The sequence below is a fragment of the Spermophilus citellus genome (genome assembly GCF_964194105.1).
Source record: "Spermophilus citellus genome assembly, chromosome: 2".
NCBI lineage: Eukaryota > Metazoa > Chordata > Mammalia > Rodentia > Sciuridae > Spermophilus > Spermophilus citellus.
The window spans coordinates 20842126-20862805 of NC_138183.1; the positions used below are offsets into that span (position 1 = coordinate 20842126).

Consider the following 20680-nt stretch of genomic DNA (forward strand, 5'->3'; position numbering starts at 1 on the left):
TAGAGAATAAATAAAGGCCAAGGGACAGGCGTGGGCTTGGTGCCGGTCTGGGACTGAGCCTCCTTTCTGTTTTCTTTTGAGCTTGGTTTTGAGGGAGCCCTGGAGTTGGCCTGGACAGAGCCCCTGGTAGTCTGGGGCAGGAGGCCTGGGAAGCCAAATGAAAGGGACGAAGGGCTGAGGCTGGGGCAAAGCCAAGACTAACTGTGAGGACAAATGGGGTGGTGGAGGCCAAGGCGCATTCTGCAAAAGCTGTTTGCACAGCTGGAGCCAGGCTCTGTCGGGCAGAGAACACCCCTCTTCTGGTCCTTGGGAACTTCACCTTGGGCCCCCTCAGCCACAACCAGGGAACCCCCGGCACCCCCAGGTCTGTTGGGCCCTGCATCCTAGTTACTGTGTCTGTGTCACCCCTCCCCTAGAGGGCGTGGCTCCCGAGGGCAGGATCCAGGCCTGAGGGCCTCCTGGGTCACCAGTGGAGGTGAGGCAGGCCTGGCCCCTGCGCTCGCTGTACTCCACGCTGCTGGAGAGACCAGACACAGGGTGGCTCTGTGCAGCCAGGCTGTGATGGGGACACAAGGAGGGAGCAATAAACTCAGCCCAGGCAGGGGTGGGGGGTGTAACTCCCAGAGGGGAAAAGATAACAAAATGAGCCGCCTTCCTGCCTGAATCTTGGTGATGGGGCAGGGAAGGCAGACATGCTTCTTGCAAAAGCAGAGGGAGGGAGAGTTATTTTTCAAAGGGTGTTTGACAAAGAGGGAAGGATTTTCCAAACACAAAGAACAGTAGGTGCAAAGGCACAGAGGCACAGTCAAGCAGGGTGTATACAGCGGGGTCCAAAGAACTATAAAGGACAGGGGGTAGAGGCGGCCCTGACAGCAAGAGCCAGGGTGGCTGGGGAGAAAAGCAGTGCATCTGGGCTGAGCAGAAGGGTCCAGGCAGGGGGGACCATGACAGAAGCTTGTGACTGTTTACATGTTGAGTAAAGAACAAATGGATAAATGAGCATGTAAAATATAAGACCCTCCCGTGCCGGGGGGCAGCCATACTAGATGGATCTTCAAACTCAGCAGGCCTCTCTGGCCCCAGGACCTTTGCAATTGCTGCCCCCTGCTCCCTTCTGCTTGAGGCGGGCCTGCTCCTCCTTCAGGGTGGAGTGTGATTATTACCACCTGTGCCATTCTCCCTGGCATCCCATCAGCACCACCAAGAGTGCTTCTCAGTGTCCCCAACCCCTACCCAAGCCAATGCTCAGTCACTATTTTTGGAATTTATGGCATTCTTTTTTATTTAACCAACACTTATGTAGGGTTTACTATATGCTGGGCTCTGTTCTAAGCAATATACTAGTCTTAACTTACTTCATTCTTATAACAAGCCACGTGACGAATTCTATTACTACTACCATTCAACAGAGAAGAAAACTGAGCTTGCTCAACGTCACCAGCCAGGAAAGGATCAGAACTGGGGTTCAGATTCTGGAGGTCTAACATGGTTTGGATGTGAGGTGTTCCCCAAAAGCCCACGTGTGAGACAATGCAAAAGGTTCAGAGAAGACGGGCGCAGTGGCTCATGCCTGTAATCCCAGCGGCTCGGGAGACTGAGACAGGAGGATCGTGAGTTCAAAGCCACCATCAGCAATGGCAAGGTACTAAGCAACTCAGTGAGACCCTGTCTTCAAATAAAATACAAAATAGGGCTGGGGATATGGCTCAGTGATTGGGTGCCCCAGTACCAAAAAAAAAAAAGATCCGGAGAAGAAATGACTGGGTTACAAGCACTTTTACCCAATCAGTGAATTAATCATTGAATGGGATTCATTGAATGGTAATGAAGGGAGGTGGGGTGTGGCTGGAGGAGGGGGGCATTGGGGGCGTAGCCTTGGGGTCTGTATTTTGTATCAGGCAGTGGAGTCTCTCTGCTTCCTCATCACCCCTGAGCTGCTTCCCTCTGCCACACTCTTCCTCCAGGTCTGCTTCACCTCACCTGAGGAATGGAGGCTGCTGTCTGTGCACTGAGACCTCTGAAACCGTGAGAAGCTCAATAAACCATTCTTCCTTTACAGTTCTGATCAGTTCCTTTTGTCACAGAAGCAAAAAAGCTGACCAGAACAAGGTCTGACTCCCAGACTGCGATCTGAACATGACCCTGCACAGCCATCAGTGGCTGGAGAAATGAATGAATGAATGAATGAATGAGAAAAAGAGAGAGACGCTGAAAGGGTGGGAGAAAGGACCAGCTCCGTGGGTGGAAGGGCAGCACCAGGGTTCCCAGGGACAGCTCTTTGGGCTCCACAGGCAAAGGCCCGCTGTGAGGACTCCAGACCCAGCAGGCACCGGCTCCTGGCTGGCTCTGCAGAAAGAGCCCCGAGTGAATGACCACTTTTGTCGATGGACACACAGCAGGACACAAAGATGAGACAAGAAGCTGTGGCCCATGGCCACGCCACCCCCCAACCCTGGCCCCAGGCAGGAGGGGAGTGGCCCCCCTTTGCTACGTGAGCCCGTGCACAGCCATACTCACTGTGGAGCAGCAGGACCCGGCCCTTGGTGTCAATCGACAGCTTCAGCTGACCTAAGGAAACCAGAGAAACAGCTCGCCTCAGCTCCTCCTCTGTTCACACCAGGCCTTTCAGAGAGGCCCGCCATCTCTGGCTGGGAGGGCCCTCAGAAGCCACCTGCCCGGCCTCTCTTCTACAGTGCCTCCAGCGTGGTTCCCCCGCCCCGCTGGTGCCACTAGGGTGATGGGGAGCCACTGTCACTGTGGATAAAGTGTAGGACTGACAGCAGGCACTCTCTCATCCCGGTGGAGGGCCCACGAGGATGATTTCTGGCAATACCAGCTGGGATTTAAATGTGCACATCCTTCTTCCCAGCCGCTTCAGTCCAAGTTACCAACAGAGACAAGTCCCACACATGGGGGCACAAAAGCTGCACCACAGCACTGCTTAAAGAACCGAGGGAGAAACCAGAAACACCGGACTTCCCACCTGCAGCTCTACTATGCAGTACCATGGACTGGCCCCATATGGCCTGGCAGGGGGGGACTGTTGAGAAGTATTTTAACTTCTCAATAAACAAATGGCAGAACATATGTACCCCCTGTCCCTTTCTTGAGGGTCTATGCACTGAAAGGGGGCCAGATTAACACAGTGATCACCTCGAGGGAAGAGGCTGGGAACCGGAGGGTCAAGAAGAATTCCAACCTAGGGCTGTTATTGTTGTTTTACAATATGAATATATCCATAATCTATAATTTAAAATAAAAAGAGAGCTGGACACCGTGGTACATGCCTGTAATTCCAGAGGCTCAGGAGGATCTCAAGTTCAAAACCAGCCTCAGCAAAAGCGAGGAACTAAGTAACTCAGTGAGACCCTGTCTCTAATACAAAATAGGGCTGGGGATGGGGCTCAGTGGTCGAGTGCCCCTGAGTTCAATCCCCAGTACCCCATCCCCCCAAAAAATAAATAAAATAGGGGCTGGGGTTGTGGCTCAGCGGTAGAGTGCTCACATAGCACACTCGAGGCCCTGGGTTCGATCCTCAGCACCACATAAAAATAAATAAATAAAATAAAGGTATTGTGTCAACTACAACTAAAAAATAAATATTAAAAAAAATCAATAAAATAGACTCCTGGCAAAACTCAGCAAAGAAAGCTACAATTAAGTTTGGGAAAGAGGAAGATAACTAAGATATAAAGGTTCAGTGATTAAGTGCCCCTGAGTTCAATCCCCAGTACCCCCCCAGAAAAAAAAATAAATAAAAAAGTAAAAAAAGAAGACAAAGAAAGAAAGAAAGAGGAGAGGAAGAAAGAAAAGAGGGAAGGAAGCCGGGAAGGGAACCTGTGAAGACAAGAAGCACCAGATAGACAGCCAGGGAGGAGTGGGGACCAGTGAGGGATTTTTTCCTCCTTGATTTTCCTGTTTTTATTTAAAGAGAAGAACGTCAAAATAAAACTCCTCTTTCTCACGACGTATTAAAGTTCCCTCTTCAGGCTGGGGTGGAGCTCAGCACGCGTGAGGCCCTCGGCTCCATCCCCAGCACTGAAAATAAAAATCCCCCTCAGTCCAGCCCACTCTTCCTGGAACCTCAGAAGATGTAGAATTCTGTGCACCCAGGGGACACGTGCTGGGGAGGTGAGGAGTCAGGCCTGCTCTGTATGGAACAACCATTCTCAGCTGTCACCTCCAGCAACGGGGAGCTCTCTTCCCTTTCTCTTAAGCAGCTGGGTATTCGATGCTCCATCTATTGAGCCAAGAGGGGCCTCTCAGTATCTTTCGCTCACAGGATCTGGTTCTGCCAGCTCTGCATTGTCCCCTGTAGACCTGATGTCCAAAGTCCATCCACCATTCCTCATGACACTATGAGACCTTCTCTTGTCCCCCCAGTTGTCATCTCTGGACATGCCCCAGGAAACTGGGCTGGGGGCTGGGCTTGTGATTCAATGCTGGCTGGAGGAAGGGCAGGCAGGGTTGGGAGAACTAAAAGAAGGGACTCTGAATGTCTCATAACTGCAGGAGTCCCTAACCACGGTGACTGGCAATTCCTCGGAACTCTCACTGCAGGTGTTTGCTCCAGCCGGAAGCAGTTCAGACTCCAGCTAACTTGGGTCCTGCCCTTTGCCCATCTGAATCCTTGCTGCTCTCCTGCCCAGGACACAGGTCTTACAAGCCCAGGAGGCCTGTCCAGATCTGAGCCTGATGACTCTCCTGTCATTTAGGACCATGGTGTCCATGGCTGGGAGTGGAGCTAATGATAGTGGTCCCTGAACCCTTGAGCTGGGATCAGATAATGCTGGGAGTGAGCCCTTGGATGACAGGTTCCATGGGAATCCACTGTATTATTATCTCAAGGTCTGAGAATTACCACTTTGGGGGTTCACAGAGCTGAGAACCCTCCTATAAAAACTGTGCCCAATCCAGTATGGAGCAAGAAAGAAAAGCTTGGAAACAGACAAGGTCAGCAGCACACGGCAGATCTCACCAACTCACAGCAGCTACGATTAACATGAGACATGTTTTCCAGAAACTTCTACCAAGGCCAAGCCAACTCTGGCCCAAATGTGTTTGAATTTCCAAAGCCCTGGGAAGAGGTGTGCTATCCGACCCCTATCACCCAAGAGTGGCCCTTCCCAGAAATCAAGATTGAGAAGTCTCCTAGCACAAATGTCTTGGTCACTAATTCTAGTTGGCAAACATGAGCCCCTGCATGAAGGAGGGCAGATCCAAACGTCCAGGAGCCTGTCCTCAGGGAGCTCCCAGCCCTGTGGCTCAGACAGAGATGCAGACAAGGCCAAGGCTAGCACTAGAGTAGAGGATGGCCTGAGGCCAAGATTGACTCAGAAACCATGAGTCTGCAAGCTCCCTGCAGCTCCCCTGGCAGGCTCCACCAAGCAGGGCTCCTCAGGGAGGGCCAGGGCGCCCCCTGTTAGAGCAGTGACCAAATCCGGCAGGCCAGGCTCCAGGCTCTCTGGTTCCTTCCCTCTGGGCTCACAAATGAGGGTAAAATGAGACCCTCCCTTGCACTGTGCCTGCCCCCTCTGTCCTCCCCATCAAATGTGCAAGTCAAGGCTCCTGAAATCATCTTGACCAACTCTTCATTTGGTTCCCAGAGCAGTCATGCCCAGAGTCCAGAGCCAGGACTGGAGGCCAGAGGTCGGCCCTGACCCCAGCACTGCTTCCTGTGTGAAAGTCTTCTGGAACAATTATCATTCTCAAATGAACATCAGCCCCATGGCATCTGCCAACTCAACCCTTAGGTTCAGGAGGAGAGAGAGCCGCAGACCCTCAACAGGGTGCCTCAGTTTTTCTCAAGAAGTCAAGAGGAAGCCAGGAAGGGGGAAGCCTCTGAGAAGCGTCTCCAATTTAGAAAAATAAGCCATCAGCAGGAGGAGGACTCTTCGGCTGGATAGGCACAAACTGATCAAGTGCTTCCCAAGTCCCCCATCCCTGGCCTTTCCAATAGTCCTGCTTCCTCCTACACTTGGGAGGGCTATGGAGGGTGGGGGTGACCTATGAGAGTTCCCAGGAATGTTCAGGCTGAGGGCCTGAAGTCATCCTCATGAGGAGTGTACAGGGGCCCTGGAGGGGGCATGTTCCCATTTCCCATGGGCTGCAGTTGGGCACCACCTCTGGCTGCAGAGGCTGGTGGTGACAGATACAATATAGTTCTCGAAACACTGGCCAGAGCAATTAGACAGACGAAAGAAATTAAAGGCATAAAAATTGGAAAAGAAGAACTTAAATTATCACTATTTGCAGATGACATGATTCTATACCTAGAAGACCCAAAAGGGTCTACAAAGAAACTACTAGAACTAATAAATGAATTCAGCAAAGTGGCAGGATATAAAGTCAACATGCATAAATCAAAGGCATTTCTGTATATCAGCGACAAATCCTCTGAAACGGAAATGAGGAAAAACACTCCAGTCACAATATCCTCAAAAAAAATAAAATACTTGGGAATCAACCTAACAAAAGAGGTGAAAGATTTATACAATGAAAACTACAGAACCCTAAAGAGAGAAATAGATGAAGATCTTAGAAGATGGAAAAATATACCCTGTTCATGGAGAGGCAGAACTAACATTATCAAAATGGCGATATTACCAAAAGTTCTCTATAGGTTTAATGCAATGCCAATCAAAATCCCAACGGCATTTCTTGTAGAAATAGATAAAGCAATCATGAAATTCATATGGAAAAATAAAAGACCCAGAATAGCAAAAGCAATTCTAAGCAGGAAGTGTGAATCAGGCGGTATAGCGATACCAGATTTCAAACTATATTACAGAGCAATAGTGACAAAAACAGCATGGTACTCATACCAAAACAGGCAGGTGGACCAATGGTATAGAATAGAGGACACAGAGACTAATCCACAAAGTTACAACTATCTTATATTTGATAAAGGGGCTAAAAGCATGCAATGGAGGAAGGATAGCATCTTCAACAAATGGTGTTGGGAAAACTGGAAATCCATATGCAACAAAATGAAACTGAATCCCTTTCTCTCGCCATGCACAAAAGTTAACTCAAAATGGATCAAGGAGCTTGATATCAAATCAGAGACTCTGTGTCTGATAGAAGAAAAAGTTGGCTCCGATCTACATATTGTGGGGTTGGGCTCCAAATTCCTTAATAGGACACCCATAGCACAAGAGTTAATAACAAGAATCAACAAATGGGACTTAATTAAACTTAAAAGTTTTTTCTCAGCAAGAGAAACAATAAGAGAGGTAAATAGGGAGCCTACATCCTGGGAACAAATTTTTACTCCTCACACTTCAGATAGAGCCCTAATATCCAGAGTATACAAAGAACTCAAAAAATTAGACAATAAGATAACAAATAACCCAATCAACAAATGGGCCAAGGACTTCTCAGAGGAGGATATACAATCAATCAACAAGTACATGAAAAAATGCTCACCATCTCTAGCAGTCAGAGAAATGCAAATCAAAACCACCCTAAGATACCATCTCACTCCAGTAAGATTGGCAGCCACTATGAAGTCAAACAACAGTAAGTGCTGGCCAGGATGTGGAGAAAAGGGTACACTTGTACATTGCTGGTGAGACTGCAAATTGGTGCGGCCAATTTGGAAAGCAGTTTGGAGATTCCTGGGAAAGCTGGGAATGGAACCACCATTTGACCCTGCTATTGCCCTTCTCGGACTATTCCCTGAAGACCTTAAAAGAGCATGCTACAGGGATACTGCCACATCGATGTTCATAGCAGCACAATTCACAATAGCTAGACTGTGGAACCAACCCAGATGCCCTTCAATAGATGAATGGATAAAAAAATGTGGCATCTATACACAATGGAGTACTATGCAGCAATAAAAAATGACAAAATCATAGAATTTGCAGGGAAATGGATGGCACTAGAGCAGATTATGCTTAGTGAAGCTAGCCAATCCCTAAAAAACAAATACCAAATGTCTTCTTTGATATAATGAGAGCAACTATGAACAGAGCAGGGAGGAAGAGCAGGAAGAAAAGATTAACATTAAACAGAGACATGAGATGGGAGGGAAAGGGAGAGAAAAGGGAAATTGCATGGAAATGAAGGGAGACCCTCATTGCTATACAAAATTACATATAAGAGGTTGTGAGGGGAATGGGAAAATAAACAAGGAGAGAAATGAATTACAGTAGATGGGGTAGAGAGAGAAGATGGGAGGGGAGGGGAGGGGGGATAGTAGGGGATAGGAAAGGTAGCAGAATACAACAATTACTAATAGGGCATTATGTAAAATTGTGGATGTGTAACCGACGTGATTCTGCAATCTGCATTTGGGGTAAAATTGGGGGTTCATACCCACTTCAATCTAATGTATGAAATATGATATGTCAAGAGCTTTGTAATGTTGTGAACAACCAATAAAAAAAATAAAATTTAATTTAAAAAAAAAGATACCCAGGGTGGCTGCCACAGTGCTACCAGGAAGCAGTGACCTGGAGACAAAGTGAGAAGAAACAGGCCTTCCTAGGCCAGAGAAAATGCTGAATAAGAGTGAGTCTCAGAAAGCTTGGAGAGGGCAGTGAGCCCAAATTCTGCTGGGCACAGGATTGGGGGTACAGACTCACTGAGCACCAGGCCAAGGGTATGATGGGAGTCAGCTACAGAAATTAAATGGGCAGATCCCCAGCAGAGGACAACCACAGGGAGATGAAATCCGACTCTCAAGACAGTCGGGAAGAGATATACCCAGAAAACAAAGACATGAGCTGCAGCCCTTGCTACACTCAGAGTTCAAAGGCATGTATCCTCAAGGAAGCCCCTGCCAACCTAGGATGTGCACAGAATTCATCCACCAGAGACCTGCCTGGTAGCATGAAGCAGCAGCCATCCCCAAACCCAATTCACCCCAAAAGCAGGGTGGTCACACTTGAAAAGTCACAGGAAGGATGATACCAGGACAAATGTACCAAGGAGGTCTGGTCTGCGCAGCCCAGCCAACCGCTAATATCCATAAATTCACCCTCCATTTATGAGTCTGCCCTCAAGCCTACAAGCAAGATGAGGGAGTGTTTTTCCTTCCAGAAAGGTTGCTCTGGCCAGCAGAAGTCTTCTAGTCTACTCAGCATTACCTAATAAATTAACATTCAGATCTGTGGAATTGGATTCCTGTGGATCATTTGCAAAGGATTCTAGGTCCTTCCTGGGCAAGCCAGTAAATTAAACTTTGTGAATCTACCCCAGTCAGCATCTGAGGTTGGCTGGGCCATCACATCGCCAAAGCCAGCAGTCTGTGGGGCCCTGACTCAAGCATCTCACTGGCCTCCTGTGATCCCACACCAGTGGTCAGGGCCACAGTAAACCCCTGGGCTGGGCACACGCATGCGGAGAAGGAAGGTGACCTTCTTTGGATGTTTACTGGGTACTCAACATTCTACTACATGCTTTTTGTTTATTTTATTCCTCCAACAACTCCATGAAATAGTTCCTATTTTTAATCCTCATTTACAGGAAGGGAAACTGAAGGCTAAGAGTTAAACAAGCCACCCAGGTCACACAGCCAGTTAAGTGGCAGAACTGGGGTTGGACGCTAGGCAGTCCGGTCTAGGGAACCCACTTTTAGCCACTCTATCCCTGTGGGGGGCTCAAAATTGGTCTGCAACATCACTGACGCTCCTCCCTCCTGTTGTGAGATGGACTTAGTGGCTTGTTTCTAACAAAGAGAATGTGGTTGAGGTGATAATGGGTGATCCCCAAGAACAGGATGTAATAGGCATTATGGGCTCCTTTAAAAAAAAACAGCTATATTGATTTAAATTCACCAATTGAAAGCATGTAATTCATTGTTATTTAATATATTCATAGGATTATGCAACCAATCATCACTCTAATTTTAGAACATTTTTATCTTCCCCTAAAGAAACCCCATGCTGTACATTCATGTTCAAAACATGAGAAAAACTAGGGTGAGTAGGAACATACCTCAACACTGTAAAAGCTATATATGCTAAATCCAAAGCCATCGTCATTTTAAATGGAGAAAAATTGAAAACATTCCTGTAAAAACTGGAACAAGACAGGGATGTCCTCTTTCACCACTTCTATTCAACAGAGTCCTGGAAACTCTAGCCAGAGGAATTAGAAGAAAGAAATTAAAGGGGTACAAATAGGAAAAGAAGAACTCAAACTATCCCTATTTGAGACAAGGATTCTATATTTAGAAGACCCAAAAATCTCTGCTAGAAAAATTCTAAAACTCATAAATGAATTCAGCAAAGTTGCAGAACATAAAATTAACACCAATAAATCAATTGCATTCCTATACATCAGTGATAAATCAAGTGAAAGAGATATTAGGAAAGCTATGCCATTCACAATCACCTTAAAAATAAAATATTAGGGAATCAATCTAACAAAAGAGGTGAAAGGCCTCTACAATGAAAACTGCAGAACTCTAAAGAAAGAAATTGAAGAAGACCTCAGACGATGGAAAGATCTCCCATGTTCTTGAATAGGCAGAATTAATATTGTCAAAATAGCCTTACTACCAAAAGCACTACATAGATTTAATGCAATTCCTATTAAGGTTCTGACAACATTCTTCATAGAAATAGAAAAATCTGTCATAAAATTCATTTGGAAAAATAAGAAGCCCAGAATAGCCAAAGCTATCCTCAGGGAGACAAGTGAAGCAGGAGGCATCACAACACCAGACCTTAAATTATACTACTACAGAGCTATAGTAACAAAAAGGGCATGGTATTAGCACCAAAGCAGACATGAAGACCAATGGTACAGAACAGAAGACACAGAGACAAATCCACATAGATACTGTTATCTCATACTAAACAAAGGTGCCAAAAACATACATTGGAGAAAAGAGAGCCTCTTCAACAAATGGTGCTGGGAAAAATGGAAATCCATATGTAACAAAATGAAATTAGACCCCTATCTCTCATTCTGCACAACTCAAAGTGGATCAAGGATATGGGCATTAGACCAGAGACCCTGCACCTACTAGAAGAAAAAGTATGCCCAACTCTCCATCATGTCAACTTAGAAACTTTATTCCTCTACAGGACTCCTAAAGTGCAAGAAGTAAAAACAAGGATCAATAAATGGGACGGTATCAAACTAAAAAGCTTCTTCCCAGCAAAAAACAATCAAGGATGTAAAGAGAGCCTACAGAATAGGAGAAAATCTTTGCACCTGCTCCTCAGATTAATTTCCAGAATATATAAAAAACTCAAAAAACTTAACATCAAAAAAACAAATAACCCAATCAATAAAATGGGCTAAGAAACTGAACAGACACTTCACAGAAAAAGAAATACAATCAGTCAACAAACATAGGGAAAAAATGTTCAACATCACTAGCAATTAGAGAAATGTAAATTAAAACTACTCTTAAGATTCTATCTCACTCCAGTCGGAATGGCAATTATCAAGAATACAAGTAATAATAAATGTTGGTGAAGATGTGGGGAAAAGGTACACTCATACATTCTTGTTGGGACTGCAAATTGGTACAACCACTATGGAAAGCAGTATGGAGATTCCTCAGAAAACTTGGAATAGAACCACCATTTAACCCAGTTACCCCACTCCTCAGCATATACACAAAGGACTTACCATAGTGACACAGGCAAACCAATGTTTTTACCAGCTCAATTCACAGTAGCTGAACTATGGAAACAACTTAGATGCCCTTCAATAGATGGATAAAGAAAATGTGGTACATATAGACAATGGAATATTACTCAAGCAGAAAGAAAAATGAAATTATAGCATTTGCCAGTAAATGGATGAAACTGGAGGCTATCATGCTAAGTGAAATAAGCCAATCCCTAAAAACCCATGGCCAAATGTTCTCTCTGATATGAGGGTGCTGACTCACAATAGGTGGGGCAGTGGGGTCGGGGAGGTTTCACCAGATTGGACAGGTTGGAATGGGGGAAGGGAGGAAGGAAGGGAATGGGAAAACAGTAGAATGAATCAGACATAACTTTCCTAGGTTCATACGTGAATATACACCATTGTAACTCCACAACATGTACAACCACAAGAATGGAAGTTACACTCCATGTATGTATGATATGTCAAAATACATCCTACTGTCATTTTTAGCTAAAAAGAACAAATAAAAACATTTAAAAAGAAAAAATAAATCCCATGCTCATTAGCAGCCACTCCCAATTCCCCTCTCCCCCACAGTCCCTATCAACTGCTGATCTACTTTCTGTCTCTATGGATTTGCCTATTCTGGACATTTCACATAAAGGGGATCCTAAAACATGTAGTCTTTTGTTACTGGCTTCTTTTCACAGAGCATAATATTCTCAGGGTTCGCCTACATTGTAGCAGATACCAACACTTCATTCCTTTTTGTGGCCAAACAAGATTCCATTGTGTGGATGTGCCGCATTTTGTTCACCTGCTGATGGATGTTTAGACTCTTTCCACTTTGAGGATATGATGACTAATGCTGTTGTGAGCCTCTGTGCACAACAAATATATGGGCACACTTTGGGAACACAAATATAACATATACTCATTTGTGGGCACATGTTTTCACTCCTCTTAGATACATAAATAGGAGTAGAATTGTTGGGACACATGTGACTCTATATTTAACTTTTTGAAGAACTGCCAGACTCTTTTCCAGTGGGAGCACTATTTTTACATTCCTGTCAGCAATGTTACAAAGTGTCCAACTTCTCTTCATCCTCTCCAACACTTGTTATTGTCCCTTTTCATTATGGCCATTCTAGCAATGCGATATTTCATGGTGGTTTTGATTGGCATATCACCGATAACTAGTGACACTGAGCAAAAGCTTTTTCATGTGCTATTCACCCTGGAATATTTCTTCTATGGGAAAATGCCCATCCAAACCCTTTGTTCATTATTAAATTGGGCTATTTGTCTTTTTATGAGGATTCTTTCTTGCTTTCACCTCTGTATCACCAGCTCAGAAAGAAGCCAGCCGCCATGTCATGAGGAAACTCAAGCAGCCCTATGAAGGGGCCCATGCCCATGGGATGAGAAACAGAAGTCTTCTAACAACAGGTAGCAAGAAACTGAGTCCTCCTGCTAAGAAACTTATGAATAAGACTTAGAAAGTCACCCCCCAACCCCAGTAAAGCCTAGTTAGACTATCGCAGCCCCAGTTAACTTGACTGCAACCCCCATGAGAAACCCTGAGCCAAAACCACCCCTCTAGATATGAAGAAAAAGAAACACTTTTACACTGTTGGTGGGACTGTAAATTAGTACAATCACTATGGAGTTTCTTCAAAAGACTAGGCATGGGGGCTAGGCTTGTGACTCAGTGGTAGAGAGCCTGCCTAGCATGCATGAGGCACTGGTTTCGATACTCAACACCACATAAAAATAAAAAACAAGTAAAATAAAGGTATTGTATCCATCTACAACTAAAAACAAAAATATTAAAAGAAAAAAGACTAGGCAGGGAACCATCACCATATGCCCCAGCTATACCACTCCTTGGTATTTATCCTAAAGAAGTCAAGCCAGGGGGACCAGGGTTGTTGCTCAGTGATAGAGCGCTTGCCTAGCATGTGGGAGGCACCGGGTTCAATCCCCAGCATCACATAAAAATAAACAAAAAAAAAAGAGGTATTTTTTTTAAAAAAGACTCATATCACATTAAATTTAAAAAAAAAGAAGTCAAGTCGGCATACCATAGTGATACATGCATATCCATGTTTACAGCAGCACAGTTCACAAAAGTCAACCTATGGAACCACCTAGGTATCCATCAGTGGATGAAGGGATAAAGAAAGCATAGTATATATACATAATGGAATTTAATTCAGCCCTTAAAAAATGTGAGATTATGCTATTTGCAGAAAAAAATGGATGGAATTATATAACATTATGTTAAACAAAATAAACCAAATTCAGAAGGTCAAGGGACATGTTTCCTCTCATATGTGGAATCTAGAGAGGAAAAAGGCAAAGAAATGGGGAGGATGTCTCATGCAAATCAAAAGAAGATCATAGAGGAAAGTTGGTATGGGGCGGGCATGAGCCGGGGAGGGGAGAAGTGCTGGGGAGTGACATTGACCAAATTATATTGTTACATGATGTGCATGTATGGGTGTGTAACAACAAATCCCATCATTATATATAGCTACAATGTACCAACAAAAAAATGCAAAAAGAGGAAAAATAAATAAATAAAATATTTTAACTCATAAAAAAAGGAGGAGGAGGCTTTGGAGCTGGTTAGCAGGGGGAGGATCTTGAAGATCTGTAAACTGGAAAAGCTTTAGAAGATTGTGAGCAGAGCTTGGTGGGCAATTCTGGCATGAGCTGAGAAGACCAGAATGCTGATAGGCTTGTGGTTCACAGTCATCTATCATTCTGTATTCATATGTGAGCCATATACATGAGAAATAATACTCCTTTTGGTTCATGTAAATATATGACCCTTATCAACATGGTAAAGAAAAAATAAATAAATAAAACACCCCTGTAAGCTACCCCCAATCTCCTGACTCACAGAAACAGTAAGATAATAAATGGTCACTTAAGCCAATAAATATTGGGATAAATTAAGTCACATAAATTATAAGGCAATTTTTCAATTTTAAAAATTGTGAAGACAAAATACAGTTTTCAGATACACCAGTACATTCTGACTAAGGAACAAAGACCTCCCAGTTTTGGGGTCTTTGATTTTCTCAGTAAAGAATGATGACAGATTGAAGCCATGCCCGTTGCAACTGAACTGCAAAACGTGGAATTGTCCCATATAAACCGAGAACAGCCCCATGCATTCACGAAATGCGTCACCCACGGAGCAAATGGCTTCGTTTCATATGAACTTATATACAATGCTATTATGTGTAGAAAATTCATGTTATTCTACCTTCCGTAATTTTCCTTTGGATTTTATTATTATAATATTTTTAAATTACATACATAAAGTCATATAATTTTAAGTCTAAAATTGTCAATTGTATATTTACAGACTACTCATCATCCCTCTCTATTTCATATTACAACTTTTTCTCCATAATTAAATATGTATTATTTTATAATGATGAGCATCTGTTATGTGCTTGCTGATGGCTTGAAGCCACACAAGGGAATCCATAATTTATTTTCATTATCTTTCACATTAATGTTATTTTTTTTAAATTATCAAATAAGGTTTTCCAGAGGAACAAGTTTAATGCAAAAAAAAAAAAAAAAAAAAACAAGAGAAGAAGCAGGGAACTATGAACAAGTGTGGGTTTTGTGTGGATGCTGGTGCAATTCGGCTGTCACTGGACTGTGAAAACCAATGCGTGTGAAGTGCCTAGCACAGAGGGCACAGCCACTAGAAATGTATGGTGGAGACTTCCATGTCTGGGGTGGCAGAGCCACTGAGGAAAACTGGAAAAATATACAAAATGTTAAAAGCATCTTCTTAGAGCCATAACCAGATAGAGAGGAAGAGCTGAACGCCTGGGGGATGGAGGGCTTCGGAAGTACACCTAGTGTCTCCCTGAGCTAATTCCTCCTGAGATATCTCCAGACTCCAGGGGGACAGCTGAAGGGCCAAGCAGAGTTCTCGGCCACCTCTCAGGTCTTGAGGAAAAAGGGCTCAGAGAACAGGGCATCCCGAGAAGTCAAGTTCTTCTGAGCCCCTACCGTTTGGGACCCTAAAGGGTTGCTCCTTAGGAATAGGGGAAATTATAACCCACACAGCTCCTCAAGGGACCGTAGCTCAACCTCAAATAATCTCCGTCCCTAACATTTAATTAAGATTATCCTACTACTCAGGAGGCTAAGGTGGGAGGATCAGTTGAGCCCAGGAGTTCAAGACCAGCCCCAGCAACATTGTCAGACGAGAGGGAGGGGGAAGAGAAGTGGGAGAAGAGGAGGAGGAGGAAGAGGAGAAGAAGAGGAGGGGGAGGAGGAGGAGGAAATGATCATCGCAGAATGCTAGCTAGTGACCCCACAAAGTGACAAGCAAATAAAGGTCTTTTTGAAGGAAGACATCATCTCAGGTCTTTGGTTTAGACATAGAGGAGGGGAGTGAGCAAAGGATTAGAAAAGGCATGCCAGGCAGATGTTATGACGGGTAGCTACGTTAATATCAGGAAAAGTAGATTTTATCTAGAAATAAGGAGAAATCTTCATAGCAAAAGAAGATTTCATAATAAAAGCTTCTATTCACCAGAAAGATAATCATTCTAAATGTGCATGTTCTTAATATAGCTTCAAAATATATAAAGGAAAAACTCACAACTCCAATGGGAAGTAGACAAGTTTACAATTATAGTGGGAATTTTTAACACACCTCACTTGGTAACTGATAGAACAAACTGGGGAAAAAAATCAACAAGGATACAAAATATTAGAGCAATGTAATTAGCAACTTTGACCTAAACTTGACATTTGCAAAGAACGCTGCATACAACTGCTGCAAAATTCTTTCGGAGTGCTCAGAAAACACCTAGAAAAACTGGCTATCTGCTGGGCCATCGAGAAAACCTCAATGAATTTCAAAAAACTGCTGGATACAGAGGATGTTTTCTGATCAAAATATAAAATAAACAACAAAAACATTGCTAGAAAAAAAATTTGGAAATTAAGAAATATACTTCTAGATTATCCACGGATTGGAGGAGAAATAACAATGGAAACTAGAAAATATTTTGAACTGAATTATAATTTATATATCAGACATGAGCTTCTGGATATTGGTAGTATTAAATTTTGACTCTGGTGAAAGAAAGGTATGTGCATTATGATAAGTCACTGAACTGCCCCAGCAGCGAGGGGGCACTTTTCTATATGTTTGTAATACTTCATAATAGAAAAGATTTAAAAGGAGCATCATTAGAATTAAGAAAAATTAAAAACAGAGAGCTATAGAGCCATCAGAAGCTGTGAGGAATCTCTGAAAGCTCCCAAGCAGATGGATTCCAAGAGAGGAAAAGCAGTAAACTCTGAAGACTCCAACCAGCACGGGATGAGCTCCTGAGAATGGACAATTTCCAGAGCCAAGCCTGGGAGGGATGAACACAGGGATCACGGAGCAGCCATCAGGGACACACCGAAGGGCTGACCTCACACTGCCTGACACAGGCCACAGCTGGGACAGAAGAAGATGGATTCTTTATCTCCATGGCCTCTGGTGAGGGGCAGGAAAAGGGTAGAACAGGGCCCCAGTGAACATGGAAAAGGAAAACAAAGGGCCAGTGAACCCACGCTGTGCCTTAGCCCACTCTGCCTTCATCACAGCGTCTTCCTTCTGATGAACCCGACACCCCAGGCCCACGCTAGAGCCTGCACTTAGAGCTCCTCCCCACAGCTCCCATCTTGCAGGTTCACCTGGGGGTGGCATTTCTAAAGAGAAGTGGGTTGTCTTCCACGTCCACAGCTACCTACATCCCTCAGGACACGTCCAGCCTGCCCATCGTCTCCTGGCCCACACACCCTGCAGAAAGGGCAACCTGTTCTCCACCTGATCACTCACCACTTCCAGGATACAGAGACCTGAAGGAGGGTGACAATTTGGTTCAGAGACTGCACACAGGTTAATAAATTGGCTCATCAGGCAAGCTGATACACTGGAATCCCTTCAATAAGACACCCTATAAATATTTATCCATATTTTTGTGAATTTGATTTTTATTTTCTATACAGAATATTCTACCCAAAATTCAGATGGAAACTCAAGGGACCCAGGACAGTCCAAATAATCTTGAAAAAGAAGAACAAATTTCAAAACATAACTACAAAGCAATAGTAAGACAGTGTGGCACTGGCACAATGATTGATAAACAGATCAATGGAATAGAATTGAGAGTCCAGAAATAATCCCATGATCAATTGCTTTTTTAAAATATTCTTTTAGTTGTAGATGGACACAACACCTTTATTTTGTTTATTTATTTTTTTAATGCCCGTGCCTCACACTTCACTTGCAAGGCAAGTGTTCTGCTACTGAGCCACAATCCCATCCTTCAATGCTTTTTAATAAAGGTATCAAGATCATCCAGAGGGGGCATAAAAATATTATCAATAAATGATACTGGGACAACTGGATAGCCATATACAAAAGAATAAAATTGGACCCTGAGCTCATATCATATACAAACATTAACTAAATGTGGATTAAAACATAAATGTAAGAGTCAAAACTATGATACTCTTAGAAGACAGCAGAGTAAATCTTGTGACCTTTCACCTAGCAAGAGATTCAGATTATGACATCAAAAGTACCAACAACAAAAGAAAAGATAAATTGGACTTCTACAAAATTAAAAACACTTGGTCTTCAAAAAACAATATAAAGAAAGTGAAAAAATCTACAGATTGAAATAAAATATTTGCAGATCATATATCTGATAAGGGGTTTACATCTAGAATATAGGAAAAAAACTCTTCTAACTCAGTAATAGAAAAAAACTGCCCAATTTAAAAATGAGCAAAGGAGTCTGAAGAATATTTCTATGAAGAATATATGCAAATATCAATAAGCATATTAAAAAGGCTCAACATCACTGGTGTTTAGGAAAATGCAAATGCAAACCATAATAAGATACCACTTTACAATTCACTGGGATCGCTAGAACTAAAAAGTCAGATAATAAGAAGTATCAGTGAGGATGTGAAGAAAGCAAAACCTGCATTCATTGCTGATGGTGTAAAATGGTGCAGACAGTGTGGAAAAGTTTGACAGTTCCTCAGCTAGATAAACACAGAGTTAACATATGATCCAAGAATTCTACTCATAGGTATAAGAGAGAAAAAAGGACATCTGTCTACACAAAAACTTGTACATAAATGTTTGTGGCAGCATTATTCATAATAGCCAAAAAGTGAAGGCAACTTAAATATTCAACAACAGATGGATGGATAAACAGGATGTGGTATGTCCATACAACAGAATATTATTCAGCCATAAAAATGAATTAAATGATACATGCTACAATATAATTAAACCTTGAAAACATCATAAGTGAAAGAAGTCAGTCCCAGATAAACATGTATTATATGATTCCTTTTATATAAAATGTTCAAAATAGGCAAATCTACAGAGACAGAAAGTAGATTAGTGATCGCCTAGACTTGAGATGAGGCAATGAAAATGTTATAAAATTAACTGTGGTAATGTTTGTGCAATTTCCATTGAATTGTACACTTTAAATGAATTGTATGTATGTGAATTATATCTCAACAAAATTTTTACCAAAAAAATGTTAATGAATATCCATCAAAACAAAAGATATAATCCTGGGGGGAAATATTGTGTATACTTCTAACGTCTTCTTCAAAGTACACCAATTATTACAATGAAGAAAAAATTTCCCTCTAGAGTAGTCAGGTCCTAGACTCAGCTTGCATAACCCTCCCCTGAAGTGAACACCCCCACAGAAGTGAACATTTCCAGAAGGTTCAAGTTCAGGTACAAGTCTTGGCTCATGAGAGATCTTCCTCTCTCTGGGCCCAAGCCTTCACAGAGGAAAAATAACCCCTCTGCACAGGGAGTTGCAAGCCCAGGGAAGAAACAAGGGCTGTACTCTAGAGAAGGGCTGTTATCTTTACTATGGATACTTGGAAGGTCAGGTTTGTCCAGGCCTTTGTGACAGCCGCTGCCCGGCTGGTATTTGGAAGAACTCCATCTGCAAACTTAGCAGCTTGGGAGTGGAGGCCTACTGCCCCTTTCTCCACTTTAAGTTGAAGGGCAGCCCTGGGAGTCTCCCAAGGTCTGTCTTGGAGGAGAGAATTCTCCCACCTCGGCTACAAGCCAGATACCCAATGAAGAAGTCACATTACAGCCTCCAGGGTGCTCCACAGGAGGCAAGGCTACCTGGACTGACCCTGCACCTGTTGAGTCGCTGAGTCAAAGGAAAGTGGGTGAATGAGATATCCAGAAACTGAACCTTGATTGCACTGCAGCTGCCTGCTAATGGGAAACTCCGTGGTGACAAGCCGGGTCTCTGAAAGATTAACTGGAGCGTGATTATTCCAGCCAAGTGAGGCAGAACCAACTGCAGCTGGCACCAGCGGCCGGGCAGCAGGTGGTATCCCGCGACTCGCTGCTCCTGAGCCTGTTCCCTGAGCCCTTCTGGGCGATCAGAGGAGGAAGGAGCCAGAGAAGTCGCTCCCAGATGGGAAGAGAGCTGCCCAACATCGCCTTTCACCACTGAGGGTATGGGGCGGGGGGGGGGGGGGCAGCCTTGCCCCCGAGGCACTTACCAAAGGTGGAGAGGTAGAAGGACAGGTCCCGGCGGGCGCGCTGGTTCCCGAAGGAGACGCGGTGCAGGGAGCCCTCCATAGCGTCCCTGCTGCGGGAGGGGCAGGGTAACCCGAGGTGGCTGTGTTGTGCGGGTAACCGGGGCAGCAGGCTCGCCCGCGCCCTGCACCAGCGCCTCAGAGCTGCGGCGGGCGGGAGCCAAGGCCCGGCTGCGCGGCGCTGGGGATCGGCCGCGCGCGCCCGGCCCTGATTGGCCCGCGCTGGTTTGAATGGGGAGATTTCCACCTGATCTGGCAGACGCCGGCTAAGGGGAGGAGGCGTGGGCGCCCCGAGCAACGAGGACAGTCACCAGCAGTCAGAGGAGCCGGTTGCAGCTGGCGGCTGCGCCAGGACCCCTGGCTCCAGCACCGCACTTGGGGCTCGGAAGTGCCAGCCCTGAAAGGGGCCAGTTGCGCCCACTCGGGCGGGCTTAGCCTGCTCGCCCAGCTCCCC

At 44.3% G+C, this 20680-nt stretch overlaps 1 protein-coding gene across 1 annotated transcript; it reads right to left on the reverse strand.

Moving 5' to 3' along the window:
* Positions 1 to 387: 387 nt before the first annotated feature.
* LOC308641482 (uncharacterized protein) lies at positions 388 to 20413 on the reverse strand (the record flags this gene model as incomplete). The annotated part of the gene is made up of 4 exons (XM_081280179.1): positions 20191 to 20413; positions 2518 to 2568; positions 2208 to 2346; positions 388 to 517 (listed from the first exon to the last, which is right to left on the reverse strand). Exons 1-4 carry the CDS (start codon positions 20267 to 20269, stop codon positions 388 to 390), a joined length of 399 nt encoding a protein of 132 aa, XP_081136305.1. The 5' UTR covers positions 20270 to 20413.
* Between the last annotated feature and the right edge of the window lie 267 nt (positions 20414 to 20680).